This window comes from Branchiostoma floridae, chromosome 4, assembly GCF_000003815.2.
Source record: "Branchiostoma floridae strain S238N-H82 chromosome 4, Bfl_VNyyK, whole genome shotgun sequence".
In the NCBI taxonomy this organism is placed as follows: domain Eukaryota; kingdom Metazoa; phylum Chordata; class Leptocardii; order Amphioxiformes; family Branchiostomatidae; genus Branchiostoma; species Branchiostoma floridae.
In genome coordinates, this window is record NC_049982.1 from 27,991,751 (window position 1) to 28,014,856 (window position 23,106).

General features: G+C 38.8%; 2 protein-coding genes across 2 annotated transcripts in view; both read right to left on the reverse strand.

The window, feature by feature from the left end:
- Positions 1–2,531: 2,531 nt before the first annotated feature.
- LOC118413722 (glutathione S-transferase 1-like) lies at positions 2,532–4,249 on the reverse strand. Its single transcript, XM_035817250.1, has 4 exons — positions 4,174–4,249; positions 3,353–3,468; positions 3,034–3,132; positions 2,532–2,699 (listed from the first exon to the last, which is right to left on the reverse strand). Exons 1-4 carry the CDS (start codon positions 4,247–4,249, stop codon positions 2,532–2,534), a joined length of 459 nt encoding a protein of 152 aa, XP_035673143.1.
- A 16,567-nt stretch (positions 4,250–20,816) lies between these two features.
- The window catches only part of LOC118414944 (hematopoietic prostaglandin D synthase-like), a 3,168-nt gene continuing 878 nt past the window's right edge, over positions 20,817–23,106 (reverse strand). The window contains exons 3-5 of the mRNA XM_035819282.1: positions 22,771–22,886; positions 22,452–22,550; positions 20,817–22,088 (exon numbers count right to left, since the gene is read on the reverse strand). Coding sequence (XP_035675175.1) covers positions 21,921–22,088; positions 22,452–22,550; positions 22,771–22,886 — 383 coding nt within the window. The 3' untranslated portion in view covers positions 20,817–21,920. The remainder of the gene's footprint in view (positions 22,089–22,451; positions 22,551–22,770; positions 22,887–23,106) is intronic.

Consider the following 23,106-nt stretch of genomic DNA (forward strand, 5'->3'; position numbering starts at 1 on the left):
ATTTTATTCTTCATACACAAGATGTTCAATATTTTTTATCTGCTTAAGACAGTGACAACACATTTTATTCTTCATACATAAAATGTTTAATTTGTTTTTATCTACTTAAGATAGTGACAGTAGATTTTATTCTTCATATATAAGATGTTCAATTATCTATCTGTTAAAGATAGTGACAACAGATTCTTCTTCATACATAAGATGTTTAATATTTTTATCTGCTAAAGATAGTGATAGCAGATTTTATTATTCATACATATAAGATGTTCAATATTGTATCTGCTATAGAAAGTGACAGCAGATTTTTATCTTCATACATATAAGATGTTCAATATTCTATCTGCTATAGAAAGAGACAGCAGATTTTATTCTAATTTCATAAGATGTTCGTTTTTTAACTGCTAAAGGTAGTGACAGCAGATTTTATTCTTCATGCATAAGATGTTCATTTTTCATCCACTAAAGATAGTGACAACAGATTTTATTCTTCATACATAAGATGTTCAATCTTTTTATCTACTAAAGGTAGTACTTTATTCTTCTCATATACGATGCTCAATGTTCCATCTGCTAAAGACAATGACATCAGATGTTATTCTTCATACATAAGATCTTAAATATCTATCTGCTTATATTAGGATAGTGACAGCAGATTTTATTCTCCATACATAAGATGTTTAATTTTTTTATCTTCTAAAGATAGTGAAAACAGATTTTTTTCTTCATACATAAGATGTTCAATTTTTTATCTGCTAAAGACAATGACAGCAGATTTAATTCTTCATACACAAGATGTTCAATATATGTTTATCTGCTAAAGATAGTGACAGCAGATTTTATTCTTCATACATAAAATGTAAAATTTTTTCATCTGCTCAAGATAGTGACAGCAGATATTAACCTTAATACATAAAATGTTCATTTAATTTTTTTATCTGCTTAAGACAAGGAAATCAGATTTGGCACACACAAAAATTTGGTACCTAAATTGACATGTTCTTTATACACAAGATGTTCAATATTTTTATCTGCTTAATATAATGACAGCAGATTTTATTCTACATATATAAGATGTTTGATTTTTTATCTGCTTAATATAGTGACAGCAGATTTTATTCTTCATACACAAGATGTTCAATATTTTTTATCTGCTTAAGACAGTGACAACAAATTTTATTCTTCATACATAAAATGTTTAATCTATTTTTATCTACTTAAGATAGTGACAGTAGATTTTATTCTTCATATATAAGATGTTCAATTATCTATCTGTTAAAGATAGTGACAACAGATTCTTCTTCATACATAAGATGTTTAATATTTTTATCTGCTAAAGATAGTGATAGCAGATTTTATTATTCATACATATAAGATGTTTAATATTGTATTTGCTACAGAAAGAGACAGCAGATTTTATTCTATTCATCAGATGTTCGTTTTTTAACTGTTTAAGATAGTGACAGCAGATTTTATTCTTCATACATAAGATGTTCAATCTTTTTATCTACTAAAGATAGTACTTTATTCTTCTCATATACGATGCTCAAGGTTCCATCTGCTAAAGACAATGACATCAGATGTTATTCTTCATACACAAGATCTTAAATTTCTATCTGCTTATATTAGGATAGTGACAGCAGATTTTATTCTCCATACATAAGATGTTTGATTTTTTTATCTTCTAAAGATAGTGACAACAGATTTTTTCTTCATACATAAGATGTTCAATTTTTTTATCTGCTAAAGACAATGACAGCAGATTTAATTCTTCATACACAAGATGTTCAATATATGTTTATCTGCTAAAGATAGTGACAGCAGATATTAACCTTCATACATACTTCACTTTCACTTTCACTTTCAATGTTCATTTGATTTTTTATTTGCGTAAGACAAGGACCTCAGATTTGGCACACAAGAAAAATTAGTACCTAAATTGACATGTTCAGAACCAATTTGGCGACATTGTTTACAGCGGTTAAATCTTCCAGCATGGCCAACATACAAGCTAGCAAGGTTCTTGCCTTTCTTCGACATTTGTATTATTATCTTTAATTATCATTGTTTTCTTTCGCATTTTGCATTTGCTGTAATGTGAAAAAGTAAACAGTACAGATTGTGACTGTGCTAAGGTAATCACTATTTCTATTATCAATACATGTTTGACTTACTACATTCTCTTTGGTTTAGCAATGATAGTTATGGTACCCAAGGGGCACCCCCCCCCCCCCCCGGCATTGGAACATGGGGCGCCCGGGATAGTAAAGGTATCCAGCAAGCAACCAAATTGTGCTGACAATAATGTATGGGACTTTTGTTATCATACTAGGCTAGCTTTATTCCAAAATAGACTCAATGAGTGAGCTAAAAATCGATAAATTCCGAAATACGGTCAAAAACACCTGATTGATTGAAACCGGACCCAATATTTATAAGGAAAGTTGAGGCCAACCTCATCAAACGGGTACCTTAATTTTGATTTTAATAGAATAAAAGGAATGGACAGAGTCGCTTATTCTACCAGATCGAATTCAAAATGGCGTCTCTGGACGTTCTTTCAGCCACTTGGCTAACCCAGGGTTGGAGGTCACGTGCTCCATGACCTTCTTCAGTCCAGAAAACTCGTCCACATCCGGGACTTTCATCCAGGTTCCCACCAAAGTCGCCATGTTAAAGAAGGTGATATCAGCCAAGGTTAGCTGGAAAACATTTCAAAGTTTGCATTAGTATCAACTACTGACGTCATACCCTCGCAGACAACGTCCTCAGGTCACGTGCAGAACAAAGAGGTTTCTTATTCAAACCTGACGAAGGCTGTAACAGAGACACTCGTAAAATCTGACATATTATCTATTATTGACGCAAATCTTCAGATGGAGATTCTTGTAGCCAAGAACGTTAACCTTTCTTAAAACAACTAGAGTGGATTCAAGTGGCATAGTATAATGGATGTAGGTATTGAAAGGGATACATTTTAAATAGAATACAACATTTAACATAAGGGTCTTTAAATGGAAGAATGTCTGTATGTACCTCATTGCCAACGAAGTGCAAACTGTCGCCGACCAGGTTATTTAGGCAGGTAAAGAACTGGGGCAGGAAAGTGTCCTCATACTTTTTCGTCCTTTCAATCTGTTGCAGTAAATGTATAAATAGATTTAATATAGAAAAGTACAACAATAGTGCGCACGTGTGAGCTCTTATGACGAAAACTACAAATGGAACTGAAATGGTGGCTGGAAATTTTGGAAATATTTGCAACACATTTCAGGCTGTCGATGTTGTGAATTAGATAAAGTTCAAAGAACTGACGATAAGGAGAACATTGCTGTGGACATAGACTTGTCGTGACCTTTTTGTCCTCGTCCTTCTCAAAGTACGCGGCATAGCCTTTGCTCCCCATCTCTTCCATACCGTCCATAATCATGTCGACTCGAGCCTGCTCCAGTGGAGTCTTACCAGCCAAACCTACATGGACAGTGAACCAGTTCAGCGATCAAACAATGTCATCGGGTACAATGTACGACAAGCTGTCCTGAAAAGGCAAAAATACCTATACTGGTTTGATTTTGGTTTTGTATTCGGCTAGTATAGAGAGAAATACAGCTACACAACTAGACAGAGGCTATAATCAAGGGCTTGCCCTGGTAACAGCACAATATCCAATAAACAAAATACATGTAAACGGTTACATTGCGTTCACAGATACATGCTGTTTACGAAAGAGCTAGCTGATAGGTTATACAGACAATGCAGAGTGGGGAATTACTTTAGATATGGAGACGATCTGTGTTTACTAAGTAGCTTAGCAAGCGATACTAGGAGGCTACATTGGTTTAGAAAAGTTACAGTCAACAACATTAGCGTTCGACAACATTGACCATGGGAAGCTCCTGTGTAGCCTGGCAAGGTTGGGCGTAAGACGAAACCTTTGGGCATGCATCTCTAGCTACCTGAGTGGTCGCAACCAGCGCGTGAAATGGGGAGGATGTGTCTCGGATTCGCGACCCGTTCTAGCTGGCACACCCCAGGGAGGAATATTGTCGCCGACGTTATTTGTCATAGCTATGAACTGTCTGGACGAAAACATCCACCCCAGTGTTACCCCAGTGAAGTATGCGGATGACCTGACTAACTCTGAGTGTCTAATGGGATCTCTTCCTGGTATCCTACAAACCTCTATGACTGCTGTAGAGTCATGGGCTGCTTCATACAGCATGGGAGCAAACGCAAAGAAAACAAAAGACATGGTGATAAGCTGCCGCAGAGTTCCAGTTAATCCCCCACCGCTTATGCTGGGTGGTCAGCCAGTGGAAAGAGTCACGAAATTCAAACTTCTGGGAGTTATCGTTACCCATGATCTTACTTGGGACGAACAAGTTAAAAGTATGGTATCCAAAGCACAACCACGGATACACTACCTACGCCTTGCTAAAAGGGCCGGACTACCCTCTGACTTACTACTAACTATCTATACCTCATTCATCCGGCCAATTGTGGAGTATGGATCACCTGTGTGGGGAGGGCTTCCAAAGACCCTGTCGGATGAACTGGAAAAAAATCAAAAACTATGCTGCAAAAATCATTGGCGTGGACCATCATCTACTCCCCACACTACAGTCCAGGCGACACGAGGCCTCTATGCGCGAGCTGCAGCGGATCCTGAAGGACCCGACACATCCCTGCAGACAGTTTCTGCCCCCTGTTGTAAAAACTCAATACAACCTACGTCGCAATGTGGAAATGAAAACGCCACATAGTAAAACAAGTCGACACAAGATGTCGTTTGTACCGCGGACACTAGCCCAAAAAGCTTTATCTAAATGTTGATGTAAATATGTTTTAAGATTTTATATTGATATCTCGCTTCTTTCTCAAATTGTCAATATGTATAACGCTGGTGACTGAAGTGCTATTTTGTGTTATGATATGTTGTGTAAAATCAATGCAATTCAGCCCCTATGGGGGCTGCAAAGTTGATTGTAATAAAGTTTCAAGTTTCAAGTTTCAAGTAGAAGAGGGAGGGGGAAGAAAGGGAGGGAAAGAAAAGCTCACACATGCACACAAACACGGAGAGAGAGAGAAAGAAAGAGAGAGAGAAACTAACGCACACACACACGTGAGGAGAGACAGAGAGAGAGAGAGAGAGAGAGAGACGGACATCCACAGACAGCGCAAACCCACCACTTTTTATCGAACACTATGTCTCCCATCGAGTTCGGAAGGCCCGTACCTGTTTGTTTTGCAACGTAACGTGCGATACTATTACTCTGGCACAACATCGTCGCGTCCACCTCGAGGATCGGAACTTGGCCCATTGGAGTCTCTGCAAAACAACATTAAACAGGCTGATTCTGTGTCTATTGTATTATAGCATATACAATATAAATGGAATTGAAGCTTTATAAAAGGTTTTCAAAATAAACTGTTTTTTCATATATCGTACAAGATCCATTTCAGGTATAGAGGGCGTGGCTCACTTGGTTTGAGCTCGGGCCACTGATCCCGTTCAAGCCGAACATCTTCGTAATCTATCCCGCCCGCAGCGAACACCAGACGGACTATCTCTGCAGAGCCCCTTCCGTTGAAGTAAGTCGGTTTATAAGCCGGCATTGTTCTCCAGAATCCTCAACCTCCGTTTAGAATTTATTCAAATGTTTCAGTGTAAGGCCGACAGTCACGTCACGCAGTCACAGTCGCCAACGCGGAAGTGAACAGGAAATGACCTTAGCTACTACTTCCAGGTGAACACAAGGTCATCGGTCAATGTCATCACCTAATGAATGTATGACTTGGTCCGAGAGGAACATAGATATGTGCAAATCATGATCTTATTTGCAGAATAAACGAAAAAATTGTATAATGCCTGAATAACAAGAAATCTTTTTAAAAAAGCTGTGCCTTGCCGCGTATTTTATGTTATTTTGGTAAGTTAGACTAGATTCTACGCTTAAAAATCCCGAGTTCCACATGTCGCCCCCCTCCCCCCTCATTATCATAATTTATGTCAGATGAATTATTGGCACATTAAACAGGTTTTGTAAAACTTTTTGACCCACAATGAATATGCATTTTTTTTTTATTACAAACTAAGTTCCTTCTGATGCAATTTGTGATATATCTTTATATAAACATGGTGAGTTAAAGCGTAGATTTATTACGCTGGACCACATACAGTAACATGCGTCTAGAAGAGCGTTTTAATACTCGCCTGGAATGTACCATTGTCTAACTAAGCCATGAAACTCGGCCGCGATTAGCCGCGAGTGAGCGAGCGAGCGATTAGCCGCGAGCGAGCGTGGTCCAGTGGATTGGCTTGCCTCCCTAATGTTTGTGTACCCTTAGGGGTCAACTACATATGAGTATGGTCATTGTATCGAATGGTCATTACTAATTTTGAACTGTCACCTTCCAGCAAAAAGAAGGGCCTTTGGAAGGGGCTTTGGAAGGGCTGGGTTAACAGGTCCGTCCATCCATGGAAGAAAGCTGGCGTAAAGCCTTGCCGGCGGCAAGGCAAAAAATAATGGAATTTTCATACTGAAGGAAAGGATAAATTTCTAAGATGAATATCATAAGACACAGATTATGTAACTTTTTTTTATTCATAATGGTTTCATATACAGCTCGACAAAATGTTATGGCCAATTCAATTATATTTGTCCAGATAAAGGAAATAAGATGCTTTGTTGCGTAAACGCCGAACTTGTTTTACTTTAAGTAGTACATAAACCTACAGCCAGCAGAAATGTACTATGCCTGGTACAGCACATTGGTCTGCCAGTAACCTAAACCTACAGCTCAGAGCACTACAGTGTGTAGTGAAGAATAAAAAATAAGGAAGAACCAACTGTTTCCACCACTTCCGTCCTTGAATGACTTTCTTGCACCTAACCCACATGGCTGTTCTACTTCGTAATATTCCAGTCCTTGGATAGTATATTAGGCCTTGAACAATTATATTTGGCTCTGAATATGATAACCATTTGGATGCCATCATTCAAGATCATGTCCTCTATATAAAGTATTTCCTGTCTGCCTGTGGCGCAAGGCTTGAACAAGCTCTAGAAAAGAAAATGTATCCTTCATAACATAACATAACAACCAAGACAACGTGATCCATTGTGCAGAGTTTCCCTGTCTACCACTAGTTTTAAAGGACAAATTCCTCCAGGGAGGCAGTGTGACCTACATTCCACCATTGCATACAGAGATACATCTGGAACAGATTTGAGGGGGGGGGGACTTGCATACCCAGCATACTGTGGAGTACTAGCATTCCGTGGAAAAATGCTAATGCAATTCCTAGAGTTTTTGCAGACTGAATGCAATATATACCACTTGACGACTCCCCTGAGGCGTCGTCAAAATCTAATGTATTAGTCATAATATCTTGCTTGAATAGCCTATCCTCTTATCACGTCCAGCAACGCTATTTGATTAAGAAACACGCAAACAAACATAAGCCAGTATAGTGTTTGTCACGAGACCTTGCCTGATTAGTCTGGGGAAGTCGAAAACACTGCGCAGCCAGTAATCAAGTATTTTAGTGAGAGAGTTTCGACCTCTGGTCTGATCCATTAGTACTTTTATGCTTTTGACTCATCAAGAGACAACATTTCCACTACCAGATACAGCAAGATCTTTGTTTCTAAACATTGGTTTTCTGTCATCAACAACTAGTCGGACAATTTTGGAATTGCCAACAGGGCGGAAGCATTATAGTTGTCGTATTGTTAGTTGGCCCTGTGAGTAACCTTACGTCGTTTTGGTGTCTTATTAGCACAATGGATGTAGATACTATTTATACCAGAGAGACAAGCCATGGTCAACAGAGCAGCACTGAAAAGCTTACGGAACTTTATGGAGCAGAAGGTTATGACAATGAGTCTACATTCCCTGTACCAAGTCATCAACAGGGTTTAGAGACACATTCAAACATCTATGGAGCGGAAACTAGCCACGAGGAGCCCAGCAGTGCGTCTTACGATGGAGGCACTGAAGTTTGTGCCGAATCTGTTCGGGGGGGACCGACGCAGACAGATGAATGCACCGACAACTCGTCAATTGTACCGAATGACAGTGGAGCATATCTCACACCCCAAGACATCAGCACAAGTAAGCTAAGATTAATGTTTGATAAGGCAGCAGCTCTGTTTTAGGAAAAAAGACGTCATGTTTAGAAGGGCTAATGATGTTATCAAGGGAAAATGATTTATTCGTGAGCGTTTTTCATGTTACCTTCAAGGAAGCGACACATATTGATATAGATCCATCCATTAGTTCTCTTATCCTTCTTTTACAGACACATAATATTAAGGGCCAAGACCAGATAGCTGTCACCATGATACGGGTTGAGTAACAGACGCCACGTGGTGTTCGATCACATTATAGCAAGTGGTAGGACGGAAATGGAGGGACTAGTTACATGAGTTCTTTTGAGTAAAAAATTAATAAACAGAGCAGTATTTTTCGATAGACCACAGTGCGAAGGGAAACATTGTGTATTTTGCAAATTTTACCTTTCTGCCTAGCTCTTGTTGTTATATCAATCTGTTTTGAGGTCTAAATTGCGTGGGTCGCAGAATCCCCAGACTTTTCAAGTAATAAGCGATGAACCAAAATTTCACAAATCTGTACCATTTTTGTGGACAAATGCTCCTTGTGATATTCTAATAGTACATTCTAATGTAGTGAAAATTTTGATTTGGTAGCCATGGTGTAACATCATAATTGCTATCAGCTGACTTCAGATTTTGTCCTTTTAAAAAGGAGACTGGCGTGGGTAGCAGAATCCCCAGACTTTTCAAGTAATAAGCGAGAAACCAAAATTTACACATATCTGTACCATTTTTGTCGATAAATGCTCCTTGTGTTATTTTGATAGTACATTCTAACGTAGTGAAAATTTTGATTTGGTAGCCATGGTGCAACATCATAATTGCTATCAGCTGACTTCAAATTTTGTCCTTTAAAAAAGGAGGCTGGCTAAAAATATTTAAGAAATTAATATTTTTAATGAATTTTTGCGTCCTGTTAGAGCGTACTAGTAAGAGGATCCAAAGGTACCGATTCATTTTTATATCATCTGTGATTATATAATTATCACCGTTTAAGGTTTAATTTTTAGTGTTGTTCGTGCAAAGAAACCTATATTTTCCGTTAATGTCAGGCATTTCATATTACTGACTGGATAATTAACATTAGCCGATGAACAAGCCCCATGTGTGGCGTCGTGTGCACGTGTGGCGTAACTGGTAGAGCGTTGGGCTCTAAATCTATAGGTCCCGAGTTCGATACCCACCGTGCCCCGACCTTGTGGCCTTGGGAGAGGCACTTTACACTTATCCAAGTGTAAAAATGGGTACCTGACAGCGGTCGGGGAGGTAAAAGAAAAATTTCCTCCTGTCTGTAATTTGTGCATATGGCACTGTTGATGTAAGTTACCATCTTGAGTGCCATATTGTCCCCGTTTGTTCTAAAGCAAAGAAAAAAAAGAACTGGCCCCACTAGATATCGATGTATAATGTTAATCTTAAAATAATGCAAAAATCCGTTACTTTTATCCCGGGTAATAAACGTGTAACGGATTAAACAAATGAAGGCAAAGTAATTAAAATTGTATCCTACCTATGTTGCAACAAGTATGATCTCTTACCTATGTGTCAACATCCTTCCATCACTGGATTTCTTTTTTAATGTATTCTGCAATTGCTTTTGCTTCACATTTAATTAGGTGGCAAGATGCCAAGAATTACCTGCTCAGTTCGGCTGCAAATACGTCTAATACGTTAGTGTAAATTACCAGGTGAAATTGGCACGAATTTGTAAAGTTGTTGCAGAAGAATAACCAAACTGCAAGCTTTTATTGGCAATATCATCGACATACCTGTTGCTAAGGATGTTTCATATCACAATTCCTAAAATATGCTATTTCAAATGAAATGTTCTGCCATATTCTGCGATGGATGCCCTAGTTGCCCAAGTGTGTGAATCTTTGATATAGAACTTCAATCAGGTGCAGTTATTTTGTTTTTAGTGTAATTTCTCGATGGTTTTGCCTATTTTCTAAATAGAACAAAATGTATTTTGCCTGCTCCGGTACTAATAAATGAAGCAATTATTCTAGAATATGGTGCAGAAATGTAACCATCCTGTGTCATTGTATACTGTAAAATTTGTATTCCATCATTGTCCTTTTCTAAAAGGCATCTTTTACCAAACTAAAGTGTATATTTTTGCCTCACTATGCTAAAATATATACAAGCACATAAGGTAGAAAGCCCCACTGTTGTTACAACAACTATTACAAATTACATGATACATTAAATGAACTTAAGGCAATGCTTTCATACAAGAATGCTCATTTCAAATTCTGTTCCAGGATCCACAAATACACAACTTTGGGGACTGCCAGAGATGCGAACCCTGTAAATAACCCTAAACAGTTCAGTTCATTCTCGGAGAGGTGACACATGCGTCTCCACATGTCCCTGTCCAGCATGATTGAATGGAATGGAGCTCGTTTGCCTGCAAACCTGTATCCACATCTCCAACAAACCCTGAACACAATACCTCGTCTCTACCTGCTCACACATAAAAGAAACCTCATGATATCAACTTAATTTTGTAAACATTGTCATAGTAATGTATATACCAGACGATAAGATCCTCGTTGTGTCTCCTCTCCATCATATTGTTTGTATAAAATGGAGCCCGAATGCAGTATGTATAAAATCGAGCCTGAATGTAGTATGTATTAGATTCATGTTATTAGCAAATAGTCTGTAGCAACATTCTGGATTTGTTTCACATCGATGCATCATACACTATGTTCATTCCAACATTGCGTAACCTTCATCTATTGTTACTTCCACTACTAGTATATTACTAGTTGCCTTATACATTATAACGTTACCTAAGTTTGCCATACATTGTACCTGTTTTACAATTGTTGTGCAATAAACTTTGACTTGACTTGACTTGACTTACTAAATGTTTTCTGCTTTATGATACAGAACCGTTGCCATGTTACGACAGTGAAGAGAACGAGGTGCAATCCCCTGTCACAGCCGACTGTCCTGATGACGACACCGACAGTCACGTGTACCACTACATCGACAAAGATGACGTCAGGATAAACAACCTCCAGCACACAAGAAACAAACATGGTGGCCAATCAGCTACCACGGCGACAAACAGTACTGGGTTAACTGAATCTTTCACCGGCGACATTGTCGGTCTTTGTGCCAACCCAACGTACGGTGACATACAACAACCAACCAGAGAAGGTAACAACATTGTTTGTTTCTTGAACTCTAGTAATAAATATTAAGAAAGCGACTTAAATGGTAACAGTGATGAGGTAAGACAATCCTCTAACATCAATTTTTTTGTGATCTTCGTTAAGGCCATGCTGATCGGATTATATGAATGGCACTAGGAACCCCAAATCCGTTGCAAGCGTGCGAAGAAATGTTTCTTCTTTCATTAGTAAACTCATTATTGGAAAGGAAGGCTTGACAAATGAGCTAAACAAATTAGTAAATTGCATTGTGTATCCACTTTGTTAACCCTTAATTATGCTAAATTAATCGCATCATCGGCCTAAAGATGGCTGACCATATCATCAGCTCAAGTACAAGTAGCTTATTACTCGAAAAACGTTCAAATGAAAAATGTATTTTTGAAAATTCAAGCTGGTGCACCAAAAATTGCGGACCCAAACTGGATCTTAGATATTGACGTCATTGGTGTAGCTATTGACAACAAAAGTCGTAGCAGTCATTATTATTCTGTTATCAATGCTTGCTGTTACATTTTCGTTGTATGACACTTTCAGGGAATATTTATACAATTTTCATTTTTCGCTTTTACTTCATTCGTTTAACGTAAACCGTTAAGGAGTTATAGGAGTTTCAAACGCGGCCCTCAAAAGCCACCCCCCCCCCCCGCCCAGAAATGACCAAAAAACCTCCGTCTGAATAGGGTTAACAGAAATTTAGGGTACTGAAATACCCATGACGGCACCCAAGCCCTTTTCCGTAGAGCGTATTCGGCGGTTTTAATTCTACGTATTCCGTATATTGGCGTAATGAAGCTTCCAGAATTTAGCGTATTACGTAACCGGCCATCCCGAATTTTGCGTAGGGCGTTGTCGGAAACCCCTTGGGGGCCCTCAACCATCTCCCATACTCACCCGTCATCCAGCGGTGGAGGGCAAGCCGCTTTTTCTTGTGTGTAAATACACGGAGTCGACTGCGAAACGCTTATGTAAACCACGCTAAGGTTTCTAAACTACGTCGATTCCGGTAAAACGGTACTTCAGTACCTTAAATTTCTGTTAACATAGTGCTACTTGAGATAGATCGTCTCCACTGTGTCGCCTTTGTCGGAGTCTTCTCGGAAAACGCGACTTCAAACGCGTGTGTACACCCAGCCATTGTCTACCAACAGATAACACCTGTGCAGAAGACATCTGCGGACTCTCTGGCCGCTGTAAGAAGGCATCCACCCGTCAGCGCGTGTTCCTCACTTCTCTCATCTTCATAGCTGCAGCATCCTTCTGTTGGTTGTCGACAGCCATCATCATGCATCGTACTGAAAACAAAGAAGACACCCTTACGGTCAGTCACTTTGGTCTTTGATAGAATTTTGCATAGCCAGCCATGTTCACATTTCCTTACACGCGTGCACACATATACAGTCAGTAACTCCATGCAATTTAATCAAGAAATTGGACTCTCATACCTCCTTGGGTTTTTGTGAATTTCTTCGTTCCATAGCCAAAGCCATCACAAATGTTAATGATCCTCCCCTTCCCTTCTTTACCGTTAATCAATGATAGTTATATCCCTTTGATAAGGGGTCCCACTTTTGTCCAACTGTCCATATACCGGAGGGTCTGCATGGGGGGTTCCGACAACGATTTACGCTGAATTCAGAAGAACCCCCTGCGTATTAAGCTAAATAACGGAAGGCAATTACGCTAAATTTGGTCGCCTCGCTACGAATCACGTAGATAAGATGGTTTTCCCTACGAGTTACGGGAAATAAAAATAGGCTGCCTACGCCTTACGGAAAAGAGCATGCAGACCCTCATGCCACGCTAATTCCAGAAAAGGGGTTTCATTACGTATTTATGACACTGCTAGGGGTTTCAAATTACAATGTTTCATCGAGACCTTGACGACTACCACATAACAAAATTCATAGAAATACATTTTTAAAAACCCCGTTTTGTAGACCCGGAAACAACAAAAGCAGCACCCCCATCGGAGGTATAAACCTCCTTCCTCGGAAGTTACAATAAGAATCGAAAAGGCTTACGGAAATGCTCTCACATGGCGGCATCTTGTTTTTGTTTGCGCGACAGTTAACTGCTGTAAATTACAGTTGAATGTTGTAAGATACTGACAGCAAATGACAGATACAATGCTTAAGGTCATCAAACACCCTCTCGCACTCTCTCTTCATTCTTTCTATCATCAATGAGAACTTACTAAGTACTTACTAAGTATTTACTTTCATACGAAAAGTGACTTTTGTTTATTTTGATATTAGCCCTCCGTGATGACAACTATGTCCGTATGGAAGGCTACAAATCGTTCAAGTACAAAGATTTCTGCAACCCCGGTGCTTCTGGACAAAAGCCCCGTTCCTTCATCGATCAGGCCAGTAACGTCATCAAGCGTCGCTGCCGACCACAACAGTGACTGAAGTAGGTGAAGCATATCATTAACACAATCACCAGGGTAACGTTGTTTCGTGTGCGTGTAAAAGTGGCAGTAGTTGGAAGATTGTGGAGAAGTCAATATCGCCCCCCATCACCAAATCGATTGAAACGGATTATTTGGCCTATTGGTGTCGTCACATGTGTAGGAAGTCAGTGACACGTTTCCAGAACGATTGGGTCAGATAGCTCAAAAGTCTGTCGAAAATGCCCATTTTCTTTTTTATGTGGAGAACAGTTTATTTCTCCATGAAGTATTTTACTCACTGACAGGTAAAAATGAGTACCTAGATTCAGCTAGGGTCGTCCCTAGGATAGGACGTAAAATAGAGGTCCCGTGTCTGGGGAGAGCCATATCCCAGGCACGTTAAAGAACCCCCACACGTGCGATGGTGCGGTGTGCGATGGATCAAATCATTCTGTCTGACTGACTGGAGTTGGTGATTCACTACAAATCACCCGGATAGAGGCCTGGCGAACCTCTGTCTCGTATCAGCCGTATGGTGAGTGACGTGTTCGAACATTCACCCGGACGGGAGACGTGGCGCGTCACCGTCTTGTACTCTGACAAATAAGGGTATATCACCTCGTAAGGGGCGGTATTACCCTACGCGAGGGGCCATTCCTGGCCTATGCACATACATACATATATACATATTCTACATTGAGTACCTCAGGTGAAGAAATACACAACGTGAGTTACGTCGCTACACTTGGATCAAGCAGCATCTGTAGACACGATTAATGAGATGCTGTTTTTACGTTGCACATTGTACAGGATACAGGTCTTGTTCAGAAAACAACGACTGCATCGTCAGAGGAGGCCCCAACTGACACTACAGACACAGGTGCACCGACCTATGTAAGTCAAACACGATATGTTTGGTGTAATTTTTTGTGTCTAGGTTATGGTAATTGCATGCGAATCCCATACCTACCCTTCCACTGCCTTTTACATCTCCAGCTGAAGACAGGCACACATTATAAAACATCTATTTTACATGAAGAAAGTCGTGTAAAGTGTGTTTTCCAAGGTCGAGCCAGGAATGGTACCATCTCACCAAGTTCAACACCACGAATGAAAATAGAACGCTGGCCTTAAATTCTGAAATTAAATAAATATGCATTCAAATCACAATCTTGAATTTTGTAATACTGATAAAGGTCAGCTTTAGATTGTCTCCAAATATCATCCGAAAGTAAATGTATATTTTTTTGTTAATGATTCTGCTGCGTTTTGGTTTTCTTTTTCCTATCACATTACATTTCATCAAGACTCAAAGACTCATCCCTGGTAACTGCATTTTTTTCAGAATCATTCTGATATGATTAATCAAAAAACACTCAGACATGCATTTCAGGCCGAGAATTTCGTCTGGTAATTACCCCCCCCCCCCCATTAAGATCAAGAAAATAATGACACTTTAAAGAATTACATCCTTATCTATCCACGTTTACAGACAAGACAAAACTACTCCCCTCTTAACATAACAGAGCACACACATTGCAGATAAATTGGAATTCTTCACCATTCAATGTGTCAGAACATATACATCCAAATGACACCTTCAGACTAGGGTAGTCGCTTACTCTACTGTTTACTATCCCCTGTACGTTTGCCATCGGCATTTGCAATCTTCGGGCAAAATTTTGCAATAAACGTTTAACTTACTATCTGGTCATATGGAACTTGTTAACAACTAAATACTTCCGATATCTTGACTCTTGTTTGGGCTATTGCACCATGGTCTTTACTGGGCTGCCTGTTGTACAATGGAGGATCCTGGAGGTACCTTCATGGTACAATAACTGCGTTTAGGCTACTTGGACCACGACGTTAGGTCTATTGTACCGTGGTGCAGGCTGGAGGCACCTCCACCTCCAAGGTACAGCAACTGTGATTGGACTATGTAAGCTGTACCATGATTCGTCCTCTCTTTGTGGTACCTCAGCATCTGAGAGTAACCAGCCAAACATCTGGTCCAGCTGCACAAAGCACGGATCATGATGATCTGACGACAACGGCGCTTTTAGTTCTGTCTTTTTCACAACATGTCGCGATCTTAAATGATGTTTGCGCGCATGTCCTGCCACACGTATAGCGGAGGGTGTAATTGATACCAGTGTAAACAACACTTACAATCTTCAAGGTCACCAACACGAACGCCAGAAACTCCGTTACATATTATAGGTCCCAAATGAAGTGACAGCATAGATGTACTGTCCAGAAAATTATTTGCATTAGTGAAAAGCTATCTTTTTTGGCTGATGAAAGGCAGTCCAGAGGAAAATGCCAGACAGCACTGGTTTACCTGCAATGGCACTTTACACTACTTTCCTTACTTTTCTCAGGTAAAAATGAGTATTTAGCTTCGGCTAGGGCCGTCCCTCGGATAGGACGTTAAATGACGGTCCCGTGTATGGGGAGAGCCACAACCCAGGCACGGTAAAGAACCCCCACACGTGCGATGGTGCGGTGTGCGATGGTGCAAAATCCTTCCGTCTAGAGTCGGTGATTCTCTACAAATCACCCGGACTCCAGGAAGAATAGTGACATATCAGTCACTAATGGAGATCTGTATCAAACCAAACCAAACCAAACCAAACTCTAGATCTGACTAAATTAGATATCGGGCTTTCCCGGGTATGCTTGCCTAACTCATTCCGTCGATATATTTTTTTTTCTGTTTTGCTAGGTATGCTTGCCTAACTAATTCATCTATATATTTTTCTGTTTAGCAGTTTCCTCATACTACCAAATTGAGCGGGTTTGGATCGTCCAAGACTGCAAAGCAAATCTTCTCAACCAAGAAAGGTAAATATCCTTGACCAACAAGTAGTTCCAATGTAATTATAGCCGTTAACATTGTAGCGCCTAGTGACACATAGGTTAACGTTAGTAAGCAAGTCTCCTTGCTGTTTCTGTCGCAGTGAATTTTTTTTTTTTACAGGGACAGGTTGCTATCTCTTCCCCTTCAATGTACTCGAGGCACCTCCTCGAACACGGGACACCCATTTACTTATAATAATGATAGTTTATTTAGATGTAACAGTTTTACACATTGCAGCCAAGAGCTGAATTGCGAGGGAAATTTTACAGAGTCATTAAAATCGTCAATAGTTAAGTAACATTTTGCTGATGACCATGATGGATAAAATACATATAGCGTTAAACTAGTTAAAAAATGTCGATCAAAAGAACTAAATACACTAGTTGAAAGCATCGATCAGTGACATTAACATGAAACACGACCGTTACAAGCCATACAGGTTCCGGACATTTGAATAAAACCTGTTCATAGAATATCACAGGATATTTTCATTCATATATAAGCATTTGAGGCTAATAGTTCAAAACACAAAGAATATGTATCAAGGGAGGGCAATCAAGCGTTCAGTAGTATAATCATGAGAGGGATAGCGCTGGACCTATATCTATCAGTCTTACAGAATTCCCTTCTGAAAGATTCATATACTGCAGAAACATTTATTGTGATATTGCAACGGCAATTCAGCCGTTGGGCTGCGAGTGTGGCGATATGTTTTTGTTCAATAAACCATTACTCTCTTAAAGGCGGGTACAGCCTCAATCGAGATATACTTCCCCAAGATTCGATCAGGGGTCTCCTAGTTAAGCTCATACCAGTTGATTTCCTTTGTTAATCATACTAGGCAAGTATGCATTTTCCAATGAAACTTCATCTGCATAACATGGAAGTGAAAAATTTCTTCGTTTTCCCTAAGAACATTCTCAGTTGTTGATGGCGAATTTTATTACTATTTACCGCCATGAAAAATGGAGGTATAGTTTTTGGTGTGTCTGTATGTCGTCTGTGTGTGTGTCTGTCTGTTTGTGTTTCCGGATTTTTGTGGTCACCATAACTCGAGAACCCCTGGATGGGTTGTGATAATATTTGGTATGAGGGTTGGTGTTGAAAAGACGAAGGTCAGTATCGATTTTTGGACCCCTGATGTGTGACCTTGGTACTGCAGCAAAACTTTGATATTTTGTATCTTTTGACCTAGACATGCTATGGTCTTGAACTTTTGGTGACAGATAGCTTGTGATGTAAGGAAGAAATGATGTACATTTGAGGCACCTAGCTGTAGCGGCTTACTTTTGAACTGCAGGGGCAATTTTGTCAAAATCTTCCAAGGAACGTAACGGAACATAGGAACAAAGGATTTCCAAAATATGTAGCATGCAGGTTTCTTTGGCAGAGATGTACATTATGAAGTGAACATTATGCAAATTTGGATTTGATTTGCATACCTAATGAGGAAAATCTATATTCACAGTGTTTACTATTATATGACTCAAATACATGTACGACAGTTTGTGACAGGTGGAAGATTAGCAGTTGCCAATGATGCAAATAAATCTCTAATTTGCATAATTAAAGTGAAAGTGTCTGAAGTACCGCAGCATTGCAGGAAGACGTGCTCTTCGTAAAAGTAGTGTGGTATAGTCCATGGTCAGTTAGAGAGTCGTCCCGGCAAATGGCTTCTTATGGGGAGGAATATCTGGGATTGATCAACGGAAGAATTCAGGGGGAGGATCATTAGTGATGGATAGGGGTGTGGCATGAAGAAATTAAAAAATACCCCAAAGGGATATTTCACGGAGGTATGAGATCTTTGATTTCTCGTTTCAGAAAGCTACAACGGGTATGTGTACGTGGACTCGGACAAGATCGTCTTTGGCCAGAGGCAATTTAGTAAGCCTTTTGGTGTCGCTGTGTCCGCTGTCAACGAGATATTCGTAACTGAATCAGAAAACTGTCGAGTCCAAGTCCATCGCATAGATGGGGAATTCCTCCGCTCATTCCAAACGACATTTAATGATGAAAAGAAAATGTTCCCTTGCGATGTCGCCATTGACGGAAATTCTCATTTGTGGGTCGTCGGGAAATTCATTTATGACAGGCACACACACGCATTTGGTGTGGTGCAGTACAGTCATGATGACGGCCTTCCAATTAGAAATTTTAAATTTGACGACCTTCGACTTCATCCTACCATTGCCATAGACGTACATACGAACAAAATCATCCTGGCTGGTATGGATGAAATTTTCATTTACAAACCAGACGGCTCGCTCAATCATAGGTTTCGAAAGGAACAGGGAGACCACTTTTCATTTGTGGCATCAAATAAGGGACGTATTTTTGTTTCCGAAAAGGAGTTTGTCCAGGTCTACAATCACTCTGGAGATTCCTTGTTTAAATTTAAAACCGATGGACTTGGTAAAATAACGGCTCCTGTTATTCTTTTAGATTCCTGGGGTCACATTTTGGTGGCATACCCACTAACCCAACGTGTGGACATGTTTACCAGCCAGGGTGAATTTGTTCGCACCGTGGTCAAAACACCACTACCCACGCGTATTGCTATCGGGCCACGTGGACATTTGGTGGTTACCAACATATTTGACAACACTGTCACAGTCTTTCCACCCCAGACGCCATTTGTGTAAACTTTTTTTACCTTTTGCCAGGTCATATCAAATATTTGCAAAAGGTCATGTTTTTGGCTGCTTTGCGAGTAACTTTGTGTCTGTAATCAGTTGAACTCAATAATGCATCGTTGGATTGCGTTGATATTTGGCAGGTGGGAATTTGTCAATACAAGCGCGACTGGCGCCTTGTTAAGGTACTGTAGTGGAACATCTGGTTTTGTATTTTTCAGATTTCATAATGTGTGTTTGTGTAACTCCAAAAAACGGAGAAAGAATACAGAATACATCTTACAATTCTACTAATAACATAGGATAATAATATTCTACTAATTAAACAATATAGGATAACAAGAAAAAACTGTATACAATCAGGTGGGGCTAAACTTGAGTGTCACTATCTTTTCTAATCACAAAGCAATCTTTTATGTATTTATCTATCTTAGCATTATGATAGCTGTCGGATCTAAAGCATTTGACCTTATTTGTTTGCAAAAGGAGGCTGGATTTGAATATCTACTTTTGTTCTTCATTTCATGAGTGAATGAGTTAATTTCAAGATGACCACACCTTTTTCAACTTTATAGATTTTTCATCTACTAAAGATAGTGAAATACTGTATGTTTCATACATAATATGTTTTACCTGCTACATTTATTAATTGCTAAAGATTTTCACAGCAGATTTCATTCTTCATCACAAGATATTACCTTTCCTATCTTCTAAAGATAGTGAGAGAACATTTTTCTTCATACATAATTATAAGATGTTCTATTTGTCATCCACTAAAGAAAGTGACAGCAGATTTTATTCTTCATACATAAGATGTTCGAAATTTTATCTGCTCAAGATAGTGACAGTAGATTTTATTCTTCATACATAAGATGTTCAATATTTTTATCTGCTTAATATAATGACAGCAGATTTTATTCTACATTTATAAGATGTTTGATTTTTTTTCTGCTTAATGTAGTGACAGTAGATTTAAAGTAGTGACAGTAGATTTTATTCTTTATACACAAGATGTTCAATATTTTATCTGCTTAATATAGTGACAGCAGATTTTATTCTTCATACATAAGATGTTCAATATTTTTATCTGCTTAATATAGTGACAGCAGATTTTATTCTTCATTTATAAGATTTTGATTTTTTATCTGCTTAATGTAATGACAGCAGATTTTATTCTACATTTATAAGATGTTTGATTTTTTATCTGCTTGATATAGTGACAGTAGATTTTATTCTTCATACACAAGATGTTCAATATTTTTATCTGCTTAAGACAGTGACAACAAATTTTATTCTTCATACATAAAATGTTTAATTTGTTTTTATCTACTAATAAGATAGTGACAGTAGATTTTATTCTTCATATATAAGACGTTCAATTATCTATCTGTTAAAGGTAGTGACAACAGATTCTTCTTCATACATAAGATGTTTAATATTTTTATCTGCTAAAGATAGTGATAGCAGATTTTATTATTCATACATATAAGATGTTCAATATTGTATTTGCTATAGAAAGTGACAGCAGATTTTAATCTTCATACATATAAGATGTTCAATATTGTATTTGCTATAGGAAGAGACAGCAGATTTTATTCTAATTTCAGAAGATGTTCGTTTTTTAACTGCTAAAGGTAGTGACAGCAGATTTTATTCTTTATGCATAAGATGTTCATTTTTCATCCACTAAAGATAGTGACAACAGATTTTATTCTTCATACATAAGATGTTCAATCTTTTTATCTACTAAAGATAGTACTTTATTCTTCTCATATACGATGCTCAATGTTCCATCTGCTTAAGACAATGGCATCAGATGTTATTCTTCATACACAAGATCTTAAATTTCTATCTGCTTATATTAGGATAGTGACAGCAGATTTTATTCTCCATACATAAGATGTTTAATTTTTTTTATCTTCTAAAGATAGTGACAACAGATTTTTTCTTCATACATAAGATGTTCAATTTTTTATCTGCTAAAGACACTGACAGCAGATTTAATTCTTCATACATAAAATGTTAAATTTTTTCATCTGCTCAAGATAGTGACAGTAGATATTAACCTTCATACATACAATGTTCATTTGATTTTTTTTATCTGCTTAAGACAAGGACATCAGATTTGGCACACAAAAAAATTTGGTACCTAAATTGACATGTTCAGAACCAATTTGGCGACATTGTTTACAGCGGTTAAATCTTCCAGCATGGCCAACATACAATGCCTTTCTTCGACATTTGTATTATTATCTTTAATTATCATTGTTTTCTTTCGCATTTTGTATTTGCTGTAATGTGAAAAAGTAAACAGTACAGATTGTGACTGTGCTAAGGTAATCACTATTTCTATTATCAATACATGTTTTACTTAAAACATTCTCTTTGGTTTAGCAATGATAGTTATGGTACCCAACGGGCACCACCCCCCACCCCCCGGCATTGGAACATGGGGCGCCCGGGATAGTAAAGGTATCCAGCAAGCAACCAAATTGTGCTGACCATAATGTATGGGACTTTTGTGATCATACTGGGCTAGTTTTATTCCAAAATAAACTCAACGAGTAAGCTAAAAATCGATGAATTCCGAAATACAGTCAAAAACACCTGATTGATTGATTGAAACCGGTCCCCTATATATTTACAAGGAAAGATGAGCGGGTACCTTAATTTTGATTTCAATTATGTAAAAGGAATGGAGTCGCTTATTCTACCAGATCGAATTCAAAATGGCGTCTCTGGACGTTCTTTCAGCCACTTGGCTATCCCAGGGTTGGAGGTCACGTGGTTCATGACCTTCTTCAGGCCGGAAAACTCGTCCACATTCGGCACTTTCATCCAGGTTCCCACCAAAGTCGCCATGTTGAAGAAGGTGATGTCAGCCAACGTTAGCTGGAAAACATTTTGAAATGTTGTATGAGTATCAAATACTGACGTCACGGGAACTAAGAGGTTTGTTATTCGAACCTGATGAAGGCTGTAATAGAGACACTCGAAAAATCTGATTTACTATTGATTATCGACTGTTCTATGAGAGTACAGTATAGTTATCGACAATGTCGCCAATCGTCAGATGGAGAATCTTTCAGCCAAGAGCGTTCTTTAAAAGGCATAACAATTCTAAACACATCATTGAGTGGATTCAAGTGGCATACTTATAGACTGAGGTATAGTTGTTGTATGTATTGAAAGAGACATTTCAAATAGAATACATCTAACATTAGCGTCTCTGAATTGATGAATGTTTGTACGTACCTCACTACCAACAAAGTGCCCACTGTCGCCGACCAGCTTATTGAGGAAGGTAAAGAACTGGGGCAGGAAAGTGTCCTCATACTCTTTCGTCCTTTCAGCCTGTTGCAGTAAATGTATATAAATAGATTTTATATAGAAAAGTACAACAATAGTGCGCACATATGAGCTCTTATGACGAAAACTACAAATAAAACTGATGAAATGATGGCTGGTAAATGTTGAAATATTTGCACAAGTTAGGCTGCCGATTAATGTTGTGAATAAGATAAATTTCGAAGAACTGAGGAGAACATTGCTGTAGACATAGACTTGTCGTGACCTTTATGTCTTCGTTCTTCTCAAAGTACGCGGCATAGCCTTTGCTCCCCATCTCTTCCATACCGTCCATAATCATGTCCACTCGCGCCTGCTCCAGAGGGGTCTTACCAGCCAAGCCTATATAGACAGTGAACATCAATCAATCAACCAAGCAACCAATCCAGCAATCAAACAATGTCATCGGGGAAAATGTACGACAAGCTGTCCTGAAAAAGCAAAAAGATCTATACTGGTTTGATGGCCTTCGCCAAGAAGGCTATATTTTCGGTAGCGTTTGCTTGTGTGTGTGTGTGTGTGTGTGTGTGTGTGTGTGTGTGTGTGTGTGTGTGTGTGTGTG

Coding starts and splice junctions, on each gene's coding strand:
- LOC118413722 (XM_035817250.1), bottom strand. CDS start 4,249: ATGTCTTTTGTTTTCTTTGCGTTTGCTCCCATGCTGTATGAAGCAGCC. Junction 3,133..3,352: donor AGAAGGACGAGGACAAAAAG/GTCACGACAAGT, acceptor TTACTGCAACAG/ATTGAAAGGACGAAAAAGTA. Junction 2,700..3,033: donor TGCACTTCGTTGGCAATGAG/GTACATACAGAC, acceptor AATGTTTTCCAG/CTAACCTTGGCTGATATCAC.